The 21,162-nt window shown below is 35.9% G+C and overlaps 1 protein-coding gene and 1 long non-coding RNA gene across 4 annotated transcripts in view; one reads left to right on the forward strand and one right to left on the reverse strand.

Annotated features, from left to right (window-relative positions):
- The first annotated feature begins 4,722 nt into the window (after positions 1-4,722).
- On the forward strand, positions 4,723-19,193 carry LOC144369783 (uncharacterized). The gene is made up of 2 exons (XR_013429557.1): positions 4,723-4,931; positions 18,767-19,193. It is a non-coding gene; the product is annotated as an uncharacterized LOC144369783 (long non-coding RNA).
- The window catches only part of Smad4 (SMAD family member 4), a 47,243-nt gene continuing 34,059 nt past the window's right edge, over positions 7,979-21,162 (reverse strand). For 2 of the 3 annotated variants that reach the window (XM_078030028.1, XM_078030027.1), the window contains 2 exons: positions 15,881-16,019; positions 7,979-14,490 (listed from right to left, as the gene is read on the reverse strand). In XM_078030028.1, the coding sequence (XP_077886154.1) occupies positions 14,279-14,490; positions 15,881-16,019 (351 nt within the window). In that variant the 3' untranslated portion in view covers positions 7,979-14,278. Of the gene's footprint in view, positions 14,491-15,285; positions 15,399-15,880; positions 16,020-21,162 lie in introns of all 3 variants that reach the window. The other variant, XR_013429555.1, reaches the window with a different exon arrangement.

Below are 21,162 nucleotides of genomic sequence, written 5' to 3' on the forward strand. Positions count from 1 at the left end.
GTTTCTGGGGTGGTGGTTCTTTACACACTGTGGAGATGTACTTGGTTCTCCTATGACTTCCTTCCCTTTTTATTGGTCCATCAGGGATTCTTTATGGTCACCATAATGACTGTGTTTACCCCAGGCTTAAATGCCCATGTTTCTCTTTTTCATATTAGGTGTTAAAATGGGATATTAACTCAGAATATAGCCTCTCCCTCTTGGAGAGTGGTGAGAACATTCTAATGTCAAAATAAGTCAAGCTGACCTTGCATTTTATAGAAGCCACCCTCCTCTGCCTGTTCCTTTAGCGCCATCACCGTCTAGCCAACACGTGTTTTTCCTGCTGTTCCTCCATTCTTGAACTCCTGGGGTTCCAGGTACTTGCAGCTTGTTCTTCCCTGAAATAGCCTTTGCTATGTCCTTTCTGGAAGGCCTTTTCATATCCAGTATCTCCTATTGAAATTCTCCCCCCTCCTTAAGGCTAAGTTCAAAGGCCAGTTCCTCCAAGGAAATATCCCTGATCCTCTTGCTTCACCCCTCAGAATACTAGCAGCCTTAGTTGACTTTCAGTTAAGCACTGCCCATGCTTCAAATTTTTATCTTTCTCTTCTCCCCTTCCCACTACTAAGCAGGAATGGAAGGAAATCTGATACCCACTCATAGACGAAATAGCTGAGAGTGCAGGGGGGTATTTCCATGGAAAAGTGACACCTTCCAGAGTCACATGCCCCAGGCTTCCTTCAACTGCTAAGATGCTATCAGACTGTGAGTTCCTTATGGAAATTATACATGGCTTTTTGATTTGACGGTTCTTTCCATACACACATACACACACATCCGTGCCTAGCACATGCAGTCCTCAAACAACCTCCTGTCCAATATAAAAGGCCTCTCTTTTGCCTTCCTTTCAGGGACTATGAGGAGCAAAATTCTATAATAGCCCAGGATTTCCTGCACCCCACATGTACATGCCCTGAAATAACCCCAGGTCCATGAATATGATGGATTTTTATGGCTGTGACTGAGCCATCTTGTATAGCACAATGTCCCCAAAACAGGGAGATGATATGGATGGGCCAGACTTATCCCACAAGTCCTCTGAAAGCAGCTGGTCACAAAAGGGGAAGACTGAGAGCTTCAAAGTGAGAGAGGAATTTGATGTAGGAGGGTACACAGGTTGAGGAGAGAGCCACATGGTAAGGACTTGAGAGTGACCCCTGGAAGCTAGGAGCAGTTCCCACCTGACAGCTATCAAGACTCAGTTCTACAACCATAAGGAGTAAATTCTGCAGATTCTCTTCCTAGTCAAGCCCTCAGATGAGGTGCAGCTGGCAGTCACCTGGGTTTCAGCCTGTAAGGCCCTGAGAACCCAGATGCCATGGTTTAGACTCCTGACATGGAAATGGTGAGCTAGTAAGTGGGGATTATTTTAGTCTGCTCTGTATGTAAAGTGTTTCAGGGAAATGCAAACTAAAATAACAGTATGACATCACTCTTAACACAATGTGATTGATACCAACTCCTAAGTTAATAATATCCAATATGGGCAATGGTAAGGGAACATATAAGCATGCTAATACACAGTGGTAGGGCTGCAAAATAAGGCCTTTTGGGGGAACAATGACAAGTCTTAAGTGGGCACATCCCTTCATGCACATTTCCCTTCTAAATATCTGTCCTATATAACTCAAAAAGGCTGTGAAAGATATTTATCATAGCAATTTTACATCTCCTGTACATATCATTAGGTATCATCATTAGGTAAGAAAAAGAAGTTGCAGAACAATATCTATAGCAAATCCATATTTTATCAATGGATTCTAAGACACACACTTTGTTACTTTTTCATCATCTCTTGAAAATCAGAAGGCAGCTTACAATCAATGGCATCTTTTAAGTCCTATTGGCCCACTGCCAGTCAAAAATGTAGCTATATTGCCTGAATATGTGATCCCTTAAAATTTTAGTTAACAAACCATTTAAAGATAATGTGAAGAAGGAATATGGGTCCATCTGTTGTCTGAAAACTTTGTTAATATCTTGTAAGACCAAGAAAATGCCTGAATCAAAAATGGCAGAATGAAGGACTGGAGATACAGCTCAATGTCAAAGTGCTTGCCTGGCATGCACAAGGTCCTGGGTTCAGTCCCCAGCACAACAACAACAACAACAAAAAAGAAAATTGCAGAATGAATATTAGCAATGTGGAGATAGTAGTGAAGCAGTCTTGTAAGAAATGCTGCATCCCAAAATTCCTGGTTCTCCGAAAAATGCAGTGTATGAAAATATGGATCTTAGCAACTCTGGCTAGAAGTCACTCAGGAGAGTACCATTTTGAACATTAGCAAATTTATTATTAATTAACAATTAACTGATTTCATTTATATTTTCCATTTCATAGGAACATGAGATAGGACACACACAAACATATACACAAAAAAAAAGAAAAGAAAAAACTACATGTAAAAGAGTCTAAAACTCTTTCAATAAGTGTAAAATAAAAATTTAGTGAAAAGATAGCATTGGGTCATATTTAACAGGCAGTATATTCTCTTGGCAGCATGTGGTACATATTATTATTGATGGTATCTTGTATTTAAAAAAATGTTTGTATTATGATGTCATTAGTGTTATCAGAAAATGAACTCAATACACTTATATATGTGTCTGATACTCATATATAAGTGTATTGATATTAAATGCATGAATAAAAAAATAAGTCTTAAGGATATAAATCATCTGTGAAGAATTATCTCGGGGGAGCAAAATGGGGTGAGATGTGATCAGTAAAGAAAGCTTTAACATTGTATTCTATGTCTCTGAATTTTTACCAAAAAATGCACTGATCCTATGAGATTTAATATTTTATTACATATATTATTGCTATATATTACACATTACTAGATAGTATTATCACATATTAAATATATATATTAAAATATATGTATATTATAAATACTTTATAATATTAAATTATAACATTATGAAAATTTAAATAGTAAGGTAATTTTATAAGAATATGCAAACAGATCAATGGAACTGAATAGAAAACTCAGAGCCACAAGTGGGAATTTTAAAAGTGTGACCAGGTTGTTGGTTGAGATGCCAATTCTGTGTTATAGTACCATTCTGAAAAAAGCACAATGAGAGAATTAACTGTATCAACCATTAACACAGTGTGGTACCTGTACATGAATATACAGACAATGAAAATCCAGAAACACACTCAAACACATGCTGGATTGAGGATGCAGCTCAGTGGAAGAGTATGTGCTTAGCACACACGAGACCCTGGATATGATTCCGGCAGGCACACACACATACACACACACACACAAAAAAAAAAAACATAAAGCAAAAGTTTGCTTTTTATTGCTGAATAGTGTTTCACAGATATATCAGTTTATTGAAGCAGTCATCTGTTGAATAACATCTGAATGGTTTCCAATTTTTAGCTACTGCAAGTTAAATTGCTATAACATTTCAGACATGTTTTTATGTCTTTGCGTTTTATTACCCAGGAGTTAGTGGGTTGCATGGTAGGTGCATGTTTGGTAATTTTAAAAGAACTGCCAAAGTGTTTTCCACAGTGGCTGCACAATTTTCCATCCTCACAAGCAATGTATAGTGATCCAATTTCTCTGCATCCTCACTAATGTTTGATGATGTCACTTTTTCATTTTAGCCATTCCAAAAGGTGTGTGATGATACCTCATGGTGGTTTTTAACTTGTATTTCTCTAATGGCTGATGATGTTGAATGTCTTTTTGTGTACTTATTTGCCATCTATATCCTTTGGTGAAATGCCTCTTCATGCCTTTTGCCTATTTTAATTAGTTTGTTGGTGAGTTTTGAGAATACGTTTTATATTCTAGATACTAGTCCTTAATTGGATCCGTAGCTTGCAAATATTTTCTCTCTGTATGAAACTTCATCATCTTTTTTTTTTGTGAAAGAGAGAGAGAGAAATTTTTAATATTTATTTCTTAGTTTTTGGCGGACACAATATTTTTATTTATTTATTTATTTTTAATGTGGTGCTGAGGATTGAACCCAGCGCCCCGTGCATGCCAGGCGAGCAAACTACCGCTTGAGCCACATCCCCAGCCCAAACTTCATCATCTTAACAGTCTTTCACAGAGCAAAAAATTTTATTAGTTTTTTTTTACATAATTGTAATACTTTTTATGGGATAATTGTACATACTTTTTACTGTCTGTCTATATTTTCCATATTTTTATCTGTGCATTATAATTGTACAAGAAATGTTCATTAGAACATTCGCCCTTTGGTTTTGGATTATTGGTTTATTTCATGATGGTATCCAGGTTCACCCATTTACTGATGAATGTCATAAAATCATTCTTCTTTATGGCTGAATAATAATCCATTGTGTATATATACCACAAAATCTTTACCCATTCATCTGTTGATGGACATCTAGGCTGGTTACATAGCTTAGTTATTTTGACTTGTGCTGCTATAAACATTAATGTGTCTGTGTCACTATATTATGCTGATTTTATCTCCTCTGAATACATACTGTCGAGTAGGATAATTGGGTCAAATGGTTCCAGTCTAGTGTTTTGAGGAATCTCCATACTGTTTTCCATAGTGGTTGCATCAATTTGCAGTCCCACCAGCAAAGTATAAGTGTACCCTTTTCCAGAAGTCCTTGCCAACATTTTTACTTGTAATTACCAAGAGGTAATTGCTATTCTAATTGGAGTGAGACAAAATCTCAATGTACTTTTAATTTACATTTCTCTAATAGCTAGAGATGCTGATCAATCATATTTTTTTCTTTTGAGAAGTGTCTGTTTAGTTCCTTTGCCCATATTTTTTAAAAAGAGTTTTTTAATATTTATTTTTTTAGTTTTCGGTGGACACAACATCTTTATTTTATTTTTATGTGCCGAGGATCGAACCCAGCGCCCTGTGTATGCCAGGTGAGTGAGCTACCACTTGAGCCACATCCCCAGCCCTCCTTTGCCCATTTTTGATTGGATTATTTGTGTTATTTGTGTTAAGTTTTTTGAGTTCTTTGTATACCCTGGAAATTAATGCAGGTGGCAAAGATTGTCTCCCATTACGTAGGCTCTCTTTTCACACTCATTTCCTTTGCTGTGAAGAAACTTGTTAATTTGATGCCACCCCATTTACTGATTTTTTAAATTTACTTCTTGCATTTTAGGAATCATGTTGAGGAAGTCAGTTCATAAGCCAACATGTTGAAGTGGCGGGCCTACATTTTCTTCTAGTAAGTGCAGGGCCTCTGGTCTAATGACTAGCTCTTTGACCCACTTTGAGTTTTGTGCTTGATGAGAGACGTTAAACTTCATTCCATTACATATAGATTTCCAGTTTTCCCAGCACCATTTGCTGAAGAGGCTATCTTTTCTCCAATATATGTTTTTGATGCCTTTGTCTAGTTGAAGATAACTGTATTTATGTGGGTTTTTCTCTGTGTCTTCTATTCCATTGATCTTCATGTGTGTTTTGGTGCCAATACCATGCTGGTTTTGTTATTACAGCTCTGTACTATAATCTAAGGTCTGGCTCTGTAGTATAATCTAAGGTCTGATATTGTGATTTCTCCTGTTTCGTGGCCTTTATTTTTTTCTTCTTCTTCTTCATTATTTTTAGTTATACAAAACAGTAGAATGTACTTTGACATATTATACATACATGGAGTATAAATTCCCATTCTTGTGGTTGTACATGATGTGGAATTACACTGGTCATGTATTCCTATAGGAACATAGAAAGTTATTCCTATAGGAACATAGGAAAGTTATGATTCATTCTACTGTCTTCTTCACTTTTCTTGCTAAGAAATGCTTTGGGTATTCTGGGCCTCTTATTTTTCCAAATGAATTTCATGACTGCTTTTTCTATTTCTATGAAAAATGTCATTGGAATTTCAATAGGAAGTGTATTAAATCTGTATAGTACTTTTAATATTATGGCCGTTTTGACAATATTCATTCTGCCTGTCCAAGAAAATGGGAGATCATTCTCTCTTCTAAGGTTTTCTTCAATTTCTTTCTTTAGTGTTCTGTAGTTTTTATTGTAGAGGCATTTCACCTCTTATTAGATTGATCCCCAAGTATTTTTTTTTTTTAACTATTGTGAATGGGATAGTTTTCCTAATTTCTCTTTTAGCTAATTCATCACTGGTATATAGGAATGCAATTGATTTATGGGTGTTAATTTTGTATCCTGCTATTTTGCTGAATTCAATTATAAGTTCTATAAGTTTTCTGGTGGAATAATTTGGGGGTCTTCTAAATATAGGATCATGTCATGGGCAAACAGAGAGAGTTTGAGCTCTTCTTTTCCTATTCATATCCCTTTTATTTCTTTCTTTTGCCTAAATGCTCTGGCTGGAGTTTCAAGGACCACAGTGAACAAAAGTAGTGAAAGAGGACATCCCTGTCTTGTTCCAGTTGTTACAGGAAATGCTTTGTTTTTCTTCATTTAGAAAAATGTTGGCCTTAGGTTTGTTGTATATTGCTCCTACAATGTTGATGTGTATTCCTACTATCTATAATTTTTCTCATGTTTTAAACACGAATGGATGCTTTTTCATTTTTCAAATGCTTTTTCTGCATCTATAGAGATAATCATGTGATTACTGTCTTTAAGTCTATTTATGTGGTGAATTATAATTATTGCTTTCCATATGTTGAACCAACCTTGTATCCCTGGGATGAAATCCCCTGGATCTTTTTAATGTCTTTTTGTATGTGATTTTGGAGGGCAGGGTACCAAGGATTGAACTCAGCTTCACTCAACCATTGAGCCACATCCCCTATATTTTATTTTATTTAAAGACAAGGTATCACTGAGTTGCTCAGTGTCTTGCTTTTGCTGAGGCTGGCTTTGAACTCACGACTCTCCTGCCTCAGTCTCCCAAGCTGCTGGGATTACAGGTGTGCACCACTACACAAAGCTATTTACCCACATTTTTACTGACCCTTTTTTTTTCTTTCATATTGATATTCCACTTTCCTTCTTTTGTCATTTCCTTTATGGCTAGAAAGAAAAAAGTTCCTTTAGCCATTCTTTTAGGGTAGATCTTCTAGCAATTACTCTGTGGTCTCCCTGAACCCATCCTATCCATCTATTGACAATAAATAGTGCCCTACAGAACTATATCAAAATACAGATTTAAAAGACACCCCAAAAGTAGGGTCAAAAGTAATGGAATTACTCTTTTAGAGCTGAAGGAAGAGGGCGCTGCAATTTATCAGTGAGACAATGGGAATTAAAAAGGCTTGAAGGGGGGTTGAGAACATTTCAACTTCTGGGACTGTCGTTTGTGATAATTATAATGATAGGGGAGATGGAAAAAACAATTTAAGGATCAAGAACAAAGGGCAAAGAGAAATGAAGACTATACAAACTTCCCTTTCTCCTGCAGTACTCCACAAAGGATTTTTTTCTTCCTCAAAAATAGTGATTGAATGCCAGTCTATTACTTTCTTCAAGTACTCCCCTAAAACAACTACAAACTTTTTAGGTGAGGAGTTTCTCTGAGACTCTATGTCAGCGAGATCAGAAATATTGATGTGGTCATGATATTTATAAGCCACTGCCATAGAACCTTACCTGACACACCTCTCTCAGTGATTCCCATCTCATAGAGGAGGCAAGCTGGGAGGGAAACAGCTTTTCTTAATCCTCAGTTAGGCAATGACAGGGTCTCCAATTTCTGCTTCTTTAAGCAACCAGGTTCTCATAATCTCCCAGCACCTATATCTTCTCCAATCACTAATTCTACCTCCTCCTTTAGAGAGAAATAAGAAAAGAATGGGGACTGTTATTCCAAGGTCATAATTGGAATGTCATATTTCCCATTCTGGTAGCCACAGAGCAATAAAGGAAAACATTCACCTCAAGTTTGAAAATTTTTAAAGTGATTAGGAACTCTTTCCAGATCCAAGACATTCACAAGCTTTAAAAAAAAAAAAAAAGAATGAGCACATAATGATTTTGGTTGGCTTTCTCTTTTAATCAAAAACATACTTTGTTACAGAGTTCTCAAGAAGATTCAACTATTTTTTTTAGCCACAGACTTCAACCCGGCAAAAGTATACAGAAAGCCACAAAGGAACTAACTGGAGCTTCAGCTGACCAGTTTTCCCAAAAGCAGAAGCTAAGAGTGGCTCTTCTCTGGGTTTTGGCATAGCTGTATTCCTTGGGCTTTGCGGGAGGAGACAGAGTTGGGAAATACCATCACCAAATCTGTCCCTAACCCCCTAGTCACTTATTCCAAAATGGGCTCTTCAGTCCACCAGGTTTTCGTCATCCATAAGCATTCACACTTTTTCCTTAAATCACATATTCAATCCATTACACAAAACCCCAAATTGGAGGAAGTTTGCTAACTCCATGGTTAGCCATTTAACTAATCCAAGCCCATGAGTCCTTCTATCAATGGCAAGCAGCCTTAGCAATAGCAGCTGGTTTCATCCCAACCTCTCCAGCTACCAGAGCTGGTCTCTACCAGGACTCCCCAACCCCCCACCTTCAACCCACCCTCAGAGAATTCTTCCCAGGTCCTTGAAAATGCCAAATTCATAAACTATCCTCATCTAGGAGTAAACTGGAAGAGAACTCAGAAAGGAATGACCCAGCCAAAAGTTGTCAAAATGGACCTAGAAAGAACCAAAATAAAAGTGAATTATCACCCACTGGTAATGTTTTGAATCATATAAACCATTTTAACAAATGCAGTTCAGAGGAATTACCACTTTGAGCACAGAAGAGTTAAGGAACCAAAGACCCAAAGTAATGGCCTCTCATACCATTAGGCATTAACAATAGGTTTTCGATCCATTTTAGTTGAAAAAAAACTACCAGTACAGAACACTTATAAGGATGGTATCATGCACATACTCTCTTAGAAGCTAGAATGTCATGACCCAGAAAAAAAGCCTTTATAAACTTTGAACAGAGATGATGGAAAAATGAAGGCTTTCCCCCTTCTCAGGTTTTTGTTCTTATAAAGTATTTATTGCAGCCCCTAAGGTGGTGCTAGGCCTTTGGTTAAAATTAAGTCTTAAGAACATATTATGTAACTTCTAGTCCACAGGAGAACAGTAATAACATAGCAAGCCTAATCTTACTTGAATAACTGGGGCGGGGGGTCGGGGAACGATACACACCTCAAACAGCAGAGTAGGTAAGAAAGAAATACAAAACTGCTGCAAGGTAGGCAAGGTCACTTAGAATTCAGAGCTGGAAGAATTAATCTAGTCCAACTCCCTCATTTTACAGATGAGGCAACTGAGGCCCAGAGAAGGTAAATGACTTACCCAAGGTCACACATCAAATTAGTGGCAGAGCACAAACTAAAGAGTGCAAATGTCTGGCCTAACCAGGAGCCATTAGTTTCAGACTGAACATGAACATGAACTCTGGCCTTACTGAAAATGCTTCTTAAATAAACTATGTGAAAAGTACCCATATCCACAGAGAGAAATGATTGTCTTCACCTAAGTTTTCTCCTTAGTCTTCCCACATTAAGGGGTGTGTGTGTGTGGGGGGGGGGTCCTTTCATTCATTCAAGTCTGATGTTAAAATCCCTGAAAACATCAGCGGTTACTTTAGTTACTCCTTGGGGCAGGTTATCAGTCACTCAATTTTCATAAAGGCACCTGTAGGTCAAAAGTATAGAGGAGGAAGGCAGAGCTGAGAGAACACCAAAACAAAACAAAAAAGACCCTCTTAATTTCTGAAGTTTGTGTTGTGTGTCTAGTTTGCTGGTGTCCTCTAAGCAACAGTACTGCCTCTGGCTGTTGATGCTAATTTTGGAACCTTTGTAACCCCATTTTTTGTATGAGCAGCACTTAATTGGAAACAATAAAACCTTTCAAAACATAAGGGGGAAAATATGAATATGACTCATTTCTCTCTACCTCAACCACCTGAAACTCAGCAAGAATCAGAGAAGAGTGGAAGTAGTCAAACTGATGTCAAACGCCAATGCACTGAAGTCCTTTTCAATACCTGACAGAAGAACGTCTTTTGAGTCCTGTCCCAGAATTTGTACTTCCATTTTAAAGAAAGATCTAAAAATTCTGGTTATCTGGTTTCCTTGCTCAAGCAGTTAGAAATAATAGAAAGGAAAGAAGAAAATATTAAGGAGAGGCACACAGGAAACGGCAGCTATCAGAAAGAAAAAAGTCCAGAAGAGAAAATGACTGAAAATTCAAAACCAGAGCAGTCTGGGACCATTTAGTAAAGAGAAAACAGTTTTGTCTAATCTTAGAAGCTCCTGAAGTCTACACAGACAGCTAAGTACAAAAGAAATGTTATATTCAGTATATTCTCTGATATACAGATTGAATAACTCCATCAAAAAAATAGCTTAAAAAGTTTTACTGCTTAGTAAGGCAAGTTTGTGGAAAATTTCATCCCATAGTGATACCAGATAAACAACCTAGCAACACTGGGACAAGTGCTAGGAATAAGGCTGGGCCACGGATGCTAATAAGAATAAGGCCACTGACTTTTTACATCCTTCTTAGTATATTAATTAAGAGAAGAAATTACGTAGTTTTCAGAAGGAAAAGAATGGAAAGACTTGCCTAAGATCCTCCCAGCCTATTCTCAATAATCTTGCAAAGCAGGATTTAGAAGATTATTTACAGACTGCTACCTGCAACAAGATGAGTTTTGCCTTAATTTTTTTTTTTTTTAATTTTTAAAGGCATTTCTTCACGCAGTGTTAGCTGCTAATCTCTGCCAGGTCCCACCTACAAAAGTTGTTAGCCAACTTCACATGTAATTACTCTCACGTAGTCATTTACCTCATAACCTAAATTCACCATTTTGCCAATTTACTGTCATTAAATCAAATGCTAATAAAATGACTGATGAAGGAAGCAAACTATAGAATCAGTTAAAAAGAATTCTTCCCTTTTCAGAGAATAAAACTGCTCCTTCAAAAAGGGTTTGAACTTAATTGACTTTGCATAAAACAGCTAGTGACTCTTAACCAGTTACCACCAGATCAGGAGCAAAAATATTTTGCCTCCAGAGATATTTAGGGAGTATTAGGGGGAAAATGTAAATTTTCGTTTCCCAGATGGCCATAATCAAAAAGATACCTGCAATTCACCTTCCTACAATTAACAATAAACTTTTAAAATAAGAATTTATCATAAGAAAGACAGGATATTTTACTTTTCCTCCAAAACTGCAAAATTACTATTACAAACCATACCATCCTCCCTCATAAAAATGAGGGAAATAAGACATAGCCAATAATGTGGTGTTTGCTTAAAATAAATAACTTTGAAATAAGACATAGCCAATAATGTGGTGTTTGCTTAAAATTCCAAGTATTATTTTTACAACACAGATAATAATGTGTTGTTTATCTGGATGTTCGGGTATAGTTAAACTTAAGCAAGATCCTTCAATCTGTAACCCTGTACCATTTACAGGAAGAATAGGATTGGCAACCTAGTTAGTGGTTACAGCAATCCAAGCAAGCCATGTTTCTAGAAAAACAAGGTTATATGGCAGTGATTTATCATCATTATCTTTGTATACCAGGGGCAGTAAATTATTAAAAAAAAAAAAAAAGACTCAACCCACAAAAACATCTGCTCCTTGGCAAAAAAGGCAATCCCCTTAAGAATTCCCTTTGATAATGCACATAAAGGCACAAGACAAAAGTAGAATGGGTTTCTCTGGATGTACCTGGTTCATCTCTTTCAGCTTTCACTGGAATTCAACATTCTGAAAGACTTTGAGATATGAATTAGCTACAGAAACCCACCTAGAACCATACCCACATTATAATCAAACTCTAAGAACTGTAGAAACTATTTTATCCTAAAGTAGACGTAAAGTTGTAAGCCTAGTGAGAGTCTTTAGTCTTACTCAGAGATGACCACCTCTAAGAAATTGAAATACAGTTTAACAGCCACATTGTCGGGAATAATTCATAACATATTAAATATTTTCTCAAAAGCATGTGACAATCTAGGTACAAATACAAGCAACTAATAACTAAAAGTATTTCTATATTTTATGGCTCTTAGTAGAAAGAAACCAAGAATGGTAGCTTGGCTTTGAAAAGATATTTCTCAGCAAATATTTTCCACATATGTTATGAAGATGATTAAACATGAAAACCTTCCTTAAAGTAGAAAAGGAAGCCACAGGTTATACCACTGCATGGTTAAGATTCTAATTAAATAATCTGGATTTTTTAAAAAATCTGTTATTCTAAAACTCTCTCCTCTCACTCCTATTCCTCATTCATAGGAAAATGGACCTACAGATAAAATTTATAGGGAAGATATTCTTTTATAATTCTGCCCAAAAAGAAACCCTGAAAAATCACCAAATTTACAGTTGAAAATTGGGTCTTTACCAAAAGTACCTGTGAATACTCAAGAGAAGTTGTTTTAAAAATAGGACATGTAATTTTGATCAAGAGCTATATTTCATCACAGCAATAAACAGTGGTTTCTAGAACTGTCTTATTAAGACCTTCTGAGCAAGGCCAAAGACTTGTTCATTTCAGCTGATACAGGAGGGCCACTATGCCTAAGTGTTTCTAGAGTTCAAATGTATAACACACCTTAAAGAATCTTTAAAAGCTTACAGAAGTCCTCTAAGCAAAAACTAAAAACATCTGAAAGATAATCCTTGATTTTATTTCATACTACTTTATCTTGTAGACAATCTATTTTCTATTGACAAACAGGCTTTTTTTTTTTTTTTTGTGCTACAGTAAAAGTTTAAAACAAAGCAAACAAAACAAAACAAAAAAATACTCTACACACGATAACAACATCCATGGGAAAGTCCTGGTAGAGTGTGAAGGAAAAACCAAAGCTGCCCAATACAATTGGCTGTTGCCTGTCACTTAGTAGAAGGTGTCTTGCCACTGAGATTGGACTCAAAGTGCAAAAGAACAAAATTTTAAAAATCAAACCTAGAGTTCAACTTGAGATTCAGTTTTATTTATGCTACTAACTAGGTAAAAAGCATACATATTATGTCTGTGGTACAGTCAATACATCTGCAACTTTTCTACTTAAATTCTCTATACAAAGTCACTGCCGATTGTTATGATCAATGATGGCAAAGGGCTTAGAATAACCAAAAGATATAAAAAAGTTTGCAGTCTTGCCCCAAGATACAAAAACTGAATTTTAAACAATATCATAACATACATGATTTAAACGGTATACCAAAAAAAGTCACACATCAAATCAAGTACAAAAATATCCAAACTACCTATTATGAACTGCAATGTTTCCATTATTCTGCACAGTATTTAACAGAGAATTTAGCAGTTTCCAACACACTCATTATTTAGTCTAAGCACTGCACCATTGTAGAACAGTGAGATATTAGGTAGAGTGACACTGCTTTTAGTGTTTTTTTTTTTTTTAAATACAAAACCTTTCCCTATGAATTAATGAAGGAAAGAAAAGAAATTCCTCTTCTAGGCTTCTTAGAAACCACCCTTGTGCCTAGATATACAGAAGAATATGACTACTGTTTAACAGGGCAAAAGTGTACTTCTTGATAAACAGTCACCCAATAGGGATAACAAATTCAGTATCTGTTACATTTCTTTGTCTGGTAATTTTAAGGAATTCTCAATATACACACAGATTAGTGTTTTGCCTTGGCAAAAATAAAACTGAAGTTGCAAGACAATCTGAATTAAAATCATCTTCACTAGTTTAACTTGCAAAAAAATATTTTGGATAAAAGGTTATAATACATTACTATCTTATTTTTTAAAATACAGAGTAAAGTTGCTCTTGGTAAAATTAACTCACCTGCATGGCACAATATTTTGGAGTAAAGTATGTTCAACAATAACAATTTGCACAAAAAATAACATAGGTGAATTAACTTTGAGAACTTCTCTGTCTTTAAAATCAATAATATTGAATTTATTCTGTAGAATAACACACATACCAATGTTCTGCACATAAAAGGTTCCAAGACATTTTAAAGGGCTAAATTTTCCAGCACTGGAATGACTCCTTCATACATAACTGATAAAGACTTAGTAAGAATGAGTTCTTCCTGATCTTCAAAGTCTGCCCCATGCCTGAAAAGTTCTAAATAGGAAAAAAATTGTTTTAATCCAGTTTCTGTCTGCTAGGAGCAAGGCAGCAAACACATTTCAACCCTTTATGAAAAGATAAAGCAGAACAAAAATGAAATAGATCTTCAGGTTACAAACAGGATTGTATCTTATAGTCCACCATCCTGATAATGTTAAGGGCCCCCACAGTGAGAGACCTCAGTCTAAAGGCTGTGGGTCTGCAATAGGCATGGTGTGAAGTACTTCATCTAGGAGCTGGAGGGCCCGGTGTAAGTGGATCTCAATCCAGCAAGGCGTTTCTTTGATACTCTGTCTTGGATAATCCGGTCCCCAGCCTTTCACAAAGCTCATCCTGAGTATGCATAAGCGACGAAGATCATCAACGCCAATGCCAGCAGCAGCTGAGAGACCTAACAGAAAAAGTTTGGAAGACGTTAGAGGAACATGGTGATCTCTTCCCATCCTCCCTACATTCTACTTTATTTTCCTCAGTATAAAATTTCTCTGTCAAAATGGCAAAAGGTAACAGTAGAGCTAAACCTTATCAATAGGAACTGAAAACTTTTGGTTAAGGCAGTTTACATTCCACAAGTGTCTTCTACGTATTTCCAATTATAAAGTAAATTACTATAATCCAATAACACCCCAGCTATTTTTCTCATTAGAAATGGAGGTGAAAGGATAAGAAACTTGCTTTTAAGAGGTAGTATACATAAACAGGTTGATTCTAGGAACCTTACTGTTTATCTAAGCAGCCTATTTTACAGTAAGACATGACTAATAATGAGAGTTAATATGCCTAGCTCCACTAATACACCTTAGATGACCCAGATGATGGTTTATCTTGCAATTTCACAGTATAAAATATGCAATGGGGGCAGTTAGATGAGAATAAGAAAGTGAATACTAGTTCTGAATTCTTTAGGAAAAAACATGTTTATAACATCAAAGCTAGCAAATTAATCGTTCAGGTGCTCGATTTCTTTTTTAAAGATGAAACTCTCAATGAATGTCTTATCTATGTCTAAACTGTAAACTCCTGAACACAATGGAGACTCTGCATCTAATTTTTCAGTCAAAACACACAGTCATATAGTCATCTGCATATATCAATATTACCATGAAACTAATGGGAAGAATTTGCATGTACTGTAGAGAAACCTGCAGGGCCACTGCAGTTTTCTTAGCCAGTGTGATTTGCTTACCACACTGAAGAGGTTAAGAACAGGGGTTGAATGAATCACTAGTTATGCCTTCAGACGTGGAAGATGGGTGCCACGTGTTTCCATCATAAAAGTCTATAGTCAGGAGTTTAACTCTGCAGTAAAAAATTCCCCATCAGTGTGAAACCTGGCACACAGTTCAATTTTACCCTAAAATTAAAAAAAAGTCTACAAGTTATCAAAATACCACCCTCACTCAGTTTTCTCTCCATGCTTAGCATACTTTAAAAAAAAAATCAGAGAGGTGTCCAATTTTGAAAATGAAATATGCTTTTCTTAGAAGAATAATGCCAAGCATTTCAATGATTATAACCCACCCTGACTGGTGAGGCAGAAATCATTAAAAAAAATCAATAAAAAGGGGGAGACAGAACAATATAATAATAGCCCCCTTTATCCCAAACTCCCTTTTGATACAAAAAGAACACAAATGGCTCTATCCTAGACAAGGGCAACTATTATCATCCCAGGGGAAAAAAAAAATATTTCTATTACTGCTTAAGGGAACTGATCAACTGAGTGAATCAAGATAAAATGCCACTATTATATTAAAAAAAAAAATCAAGAGCATACTTACTGATAGCTGGAGCTATGCCACCTACTGATCCTGGACCAGGGATGTTTCCTGCCACGGCTGCTGCCTGGGCAGCTGCTGCAGCTTGTGCAGTGGCCGCCTGCTGCTGCATCTGTCGATGACACTGACGCAAATCAAAGACCTTTCAAAAAAAAAAAAAAAATCTGTTTAATGTTATGAACCCATTGGAAAAGATTTAATACATCAAAATCCAATGAGTAAGTTATTGAAAATTCACAGCTTCATTTTACCTCCCACTAGATGAGATTTAACTAAAAATTTTAATTTCTATATAGATTATAACTAGAATAACACTAGTTAGGAAGGCTGGCTTAGAACTCACCAAAAGGAACATTTTACTATTAGGAATCTGGCTGCCACGAACTTCAGCATTCTTTACCTAGTTAAGTGTGGGTCCGCTGTACTGTCCTTGTGAAAAGCCACCTATCTGTGAAATTACCCCCTCTTCATAACCAAATTGGTGAGTTGTCTCTAGGTTGGAGTTGATGGCTATAGTCTCCTGGTCAACATCTTTTGTTCCCATTCTTTATCATTTCTGGAGTTCATTGAACTAGTTTATATGTTTGAAAATATTTATGATTTTAAAAGAAAAAAAAACCAGCTTTGAATCCCACCTCTGATATCTGCTTATTATATGTGTTAAGTTTTTTAACCTCTCTGGAGCCTCCTCAATTTTCTTATCTGTAAAATGAGTACTAAGTGTACATACTTTCATAGGGTTACTGTAAACTTGGCAGAGTAAACTGTCAATAAATGTTACTTATTATTTTGTTCTTGGCCTCACCAGTAGCCATCTTTCGGTATGTGTTAAGGAGGAGCTGGCTGACCAGTAATTCCAGTGTTCTCTTTCAAGGAAGCCAAGGACTGGTATAATAAGAAAGGGACTGATGTCACTTTTATCATGAAAATATTGCCATGTCCTTTCAATACACAACAAATTATGGATAATAGTTCATATCACTCTTTCTGGGAAAAAGCCAACATCCTAAAATAATACATTTATTTGCAAGTTTAAAAAGCACTAGAAGATTACACAAAAGCTGTCATCTAGGAAAAGAAGATGAGGTGGAGGGTAGAAGCAAGGCTGCTCATGTCAACCATTTTTTAAATCATTTTAATCTCTGAAACCATGTAGTCACATTCCCTATTCAAAAGTCAACCAGTTGTTTAAAAATTCTCTGGTGGGCTGGGGTTGTGACTCAGCAGTAGAGCGCTCGTTCGAGACCCTGGGTTGGATCCTTAGCACCACATAAAAAATAAATAGATAAAATAAAGGTATTGTGTCCAACTAGAACTAAAAACTAAATATTAAAAAAAATTATCTGGTATGCAGCTAAATGAGCTGCACAGAAGCAAACTTAATTACGATTAAAATAAAAGAAACAGAATGCATAACTTACTATTTGGTGATAGACAACAGCTTTAGAACCCAAACCATAAATTTTCAAATGCTTGAACAAGTTCTGATGGTCTTCAACCACAGTATTTACATAAACCATAACAATATACAATAGTAAATCCCTCCAAGTAGCAATCATATTCCTATTTATTTTTCTACTCAATAGCTATCTTATGAAAAAATCTTTCTTGATTAGTATCAATGAAATACAAAACTTTGGACTATCCTATTCTTTAAAGAGATATGATTTTTTCAAATATACATGTATTACCTGACAAACCTACAAAGTCCTAAAAAAAACTTCAAAACAGAGATCATGATAAAGTTGGGTTCTAGAAATCAGAAATCTCACAATGCCCCCAATAAAAAGCAGGACTTTCTCAAGATTTCATTAGATTGTGAACTTTTCTACTGGGCTATGACCATTAGAAGGCATGTTACCTAGCATGGCACAAAGCAGGCATAAACATCTTAAGAGCTGAATAGATACATAAACACTTTAAGAAAGAAGAAAATTAATAAACTACTTTTTAGAGTAGTTTTAGATTCAGAACAAAACTGAGCACTTAACATTCTTGCTATTTGAAGGAATTTAACAAACAGCATTGTCACTACATAAGAAACATCAGGGTTGGGGTTTTATTTCCCCCACCCTCACCCCTGAACCAGGGATTGAACCCAGGGATGCTTTACCACTGAGCCACATCCCCAGCCCTTTTTATTATATTTTATTTGGAGACAGGATCTCAACTAAGTTGCTTATGAACTGATTTTTCATCAAACCTCATTTAGATAATACTTTCTTAAATATGACATTAAAAGCAACCAAAATAGAACTGAACTATAACAAAACTAAAAATTAAAAAAAACTTTAGTGTTACAAATCAGATTATTAAGAAAGTGAAAGGATTTCTCCATTTGTACTTTTGACATTAACAAAGAAATCAGCAAGATACTGGTAGCAGCTGCTCCTTCAGACCAAAACACCTAAACCTAATGTTAAACCTGGAATATCAAAACCACACTGAACCATAGACTGACTTGTTGAATTCCTAGGAACTAGAAAAGGGACAATCTTTGTAAGACAGCCTGGTCCCTCAGTCAGCTTTCCAGATCTTTTCCCATAATTCGGCTTTCACTGGCAGTTTTTTGGTAAGAGAAGGAGGGCACTGAACAACCTTAATCAGAACAGGCTCAAAAGCTCCCCACTGCAGCTATTAATGTCCTTTAAACCCCCAAGAGGTTTAAATACTTGCAAATCATGCATTGATAGAGACTAGTACTCAGAATATAAAATATTTTAATGCCAATAAAGAGAAAACAAAAGTCAAACATTTATTTCATTTAAAGCTTTGAACTTCCTTGTGTCTTTGAAATTATGCACGCATATGATATGAGAAGTAAGATACGTCATGCCCATGTAGAAGCCTTTACTAGCCAGTGATTAATTTGCTCTCTTTTTCCTCCAGGCTCAGTAATGCTGGAGACTCCCGGAATGAGGACAACATGGGAAGAATCCTTACCCAATACATGATAGGCAGTATGATTGAGAAATAGAACTATGCTATTTGAAGTCACCAAAATTTTAGAACTGATAATACTGCCTTACAACCTAGCATATTCTGATTGTAATGGGATGAAACTTGGAGAACTATGGGAGAAGGTGAGCCCATTTTGCATGTGAGAGCAACATGAACCACTAAGAGCCAGAGGACATGTGGTAGATGAATCCCAAAGATTCTCATCTCTTGGCATTCACATACTTGCATAATACAAGTCTCTCCCTAAATGTGGGCTGAACCTGGTGACTTGATTCTGATAAAAAGAATGCGCAAACGTGATGGAATGTTAATCATGAGATTTGATTACTTAAAAAAATAAAAATGTGGCATCTTTCTTGTTCACCCTGTCTCTTTCATTCACTTGGAGCCTTGGTCCAGGGAAAGTCAGCTGCCATGTGCTCAGCAGCACTACAGAGAGGCCTACAAGGCAAAGTATTAATTTCTATGGCTTATATCAGGTCTTAAAACTACTCTAATTCTGGCTGATACCTTGATTGCAGTCTTATGAGAGATCCTGACCCAGAGATACCCAGCTAAGTTACCTCCACCTGTGACCCAGAGAAATATATGAGATAATACAAGTTTATTGTTAAGAAAGAAAGGAGGGCTGGGGTTGTGGCTCAGTAGTAGAGCACTTGTCTACCATGTGTGAAGTACTGGGTTTGATTCTCAGTACCGCATACAAATAAAAAAAGAAAGAGAGAAAAGAAGGGAGGAAGGGAAAGAAAATGAAAAGACAACCCAAAAGATGGAAGAAAATACTTGCAAATCATGTATTGATAGGGACTAGTACTCAGAATATAAAAAGAACTCTTAGAACTCAATATAAAGAACCCAGTTGAAAAATGGTCAAAAGATTTGAACAGACATTTCTCCAAAGATATACAAATGGCCAACAGTACACAGAGATGCTTAACATTATTACCCACTGGGGAAATGTAAATCAAAATTACACTGAGACACTGCTTCACATCCTTTGGAAGGCTAAATCAAAAAACATATACAAGTGTTAATGAGAATGTGGAGAAACTGACACCCTCATATATTGTTAGTGAAAATGTTAAATGACAATCACTTTAGAAAAGTTTGGTAAATACACAGTCACCTTACAATAAAGCAATTCTACTTCTAGGTACATGTTCAACAAAATGAAAATATACATTTACCCAAAAACTTAGAAACAAATATTCATATAGCAGTAATATTTGGAATAGACATAAATAGACATAAATGAAACAACCCACAGATAAAACCCACCGTGAAGATCAGAGACTAAAGACAAAGGCACTAGGGATAACAAGACCATAAGCAGAGGTAAAAGCCAGGAATTCACCTTCTTGGAGTAATATGGAAAGGGACAATAGCCAAGCACTCTGAGGGCTACAACTAGCCACCTGCCCATCAACCAAGTGCTGGTAGAAATGCACATAGGAAAAAAATAATTGCCCATAGCAGAGGTTAAGTAGCAGAGAAACCTACACAATGAGAATTAGGCCCTGAGCATATCTGGGGATTGGAATGCAATTTCTTCAAAATCCCCCTACCTTGTGATTATAAGATTAGATTCTGAAATGTGGATGCCAGATGCCAGGCAAAATTGCCCTATGAGTAAAAGCAATTTCACAGGAAAAAATAAAAATTGAATTATTTCTTTCAAAACAAACTTGCCAACAAATACAAAATGGGTTACAAAGTATATAAGGAAACACAAAGCATTAAAAATACTAACAAGGGACATATAATCAAATATAAAAATTCCTTGTAGAAAAATTAGAAAAAAAACAAAGTAACTCCCAGAGATAGTTCCTGGTAGAACATTTTGCACAGACATTTTAACAAAAATGTGATCATACACTATTTATATGCCCTGAATATCCTATCAATAGATATAACAATAATTTATTATTCTATTCTATTGTTTTAATATACCAAAACTATAACTGATTCTCTATTGTCAAAAATTTTAACAGGGAATCACAGTGAATTTTGTTCGTTAAAAACAACATTGTGATTATGTTTTTAGAAGTCTTCATGAATTAGAAATTCATGTGGAATTACTCTATAAGCCAACTAGTATAATCTTGGAATTGGTTTTAAATTACTCCAGGAGGATAAGGGTGGGAAAATTACATGAATAAACAAAGATTGGTAAAATGTTAGTAATTGTTGAAAGCAGATGATAGGTACATGAGGTTTGTTATTTTCTCTGTATTTGCTATGTTTGAAAGTTTCACATTAAAAAAAAAAAAAAAAAAAAGACAATATCCTTTAACTGAACCATAACCAAAAATGGTATATTAGGT

Source organism: Ictidomys tridecemlineatus, chromosome 13, assembly GCF_052094955.1.
Source record: "Ictidomys tridecemlineatus isolate mIctTri1 chromosome 13, mIctTri1.hap1, whole genome shotgun sequence".
Taxonomy (NCBI): domain Eukaryota; kingdom Metazoa; phylum Chordata; class Mammalia; order Rodentia; family Sciuridae; genus Ictidomys; species Ictidomys tridecemlineatus.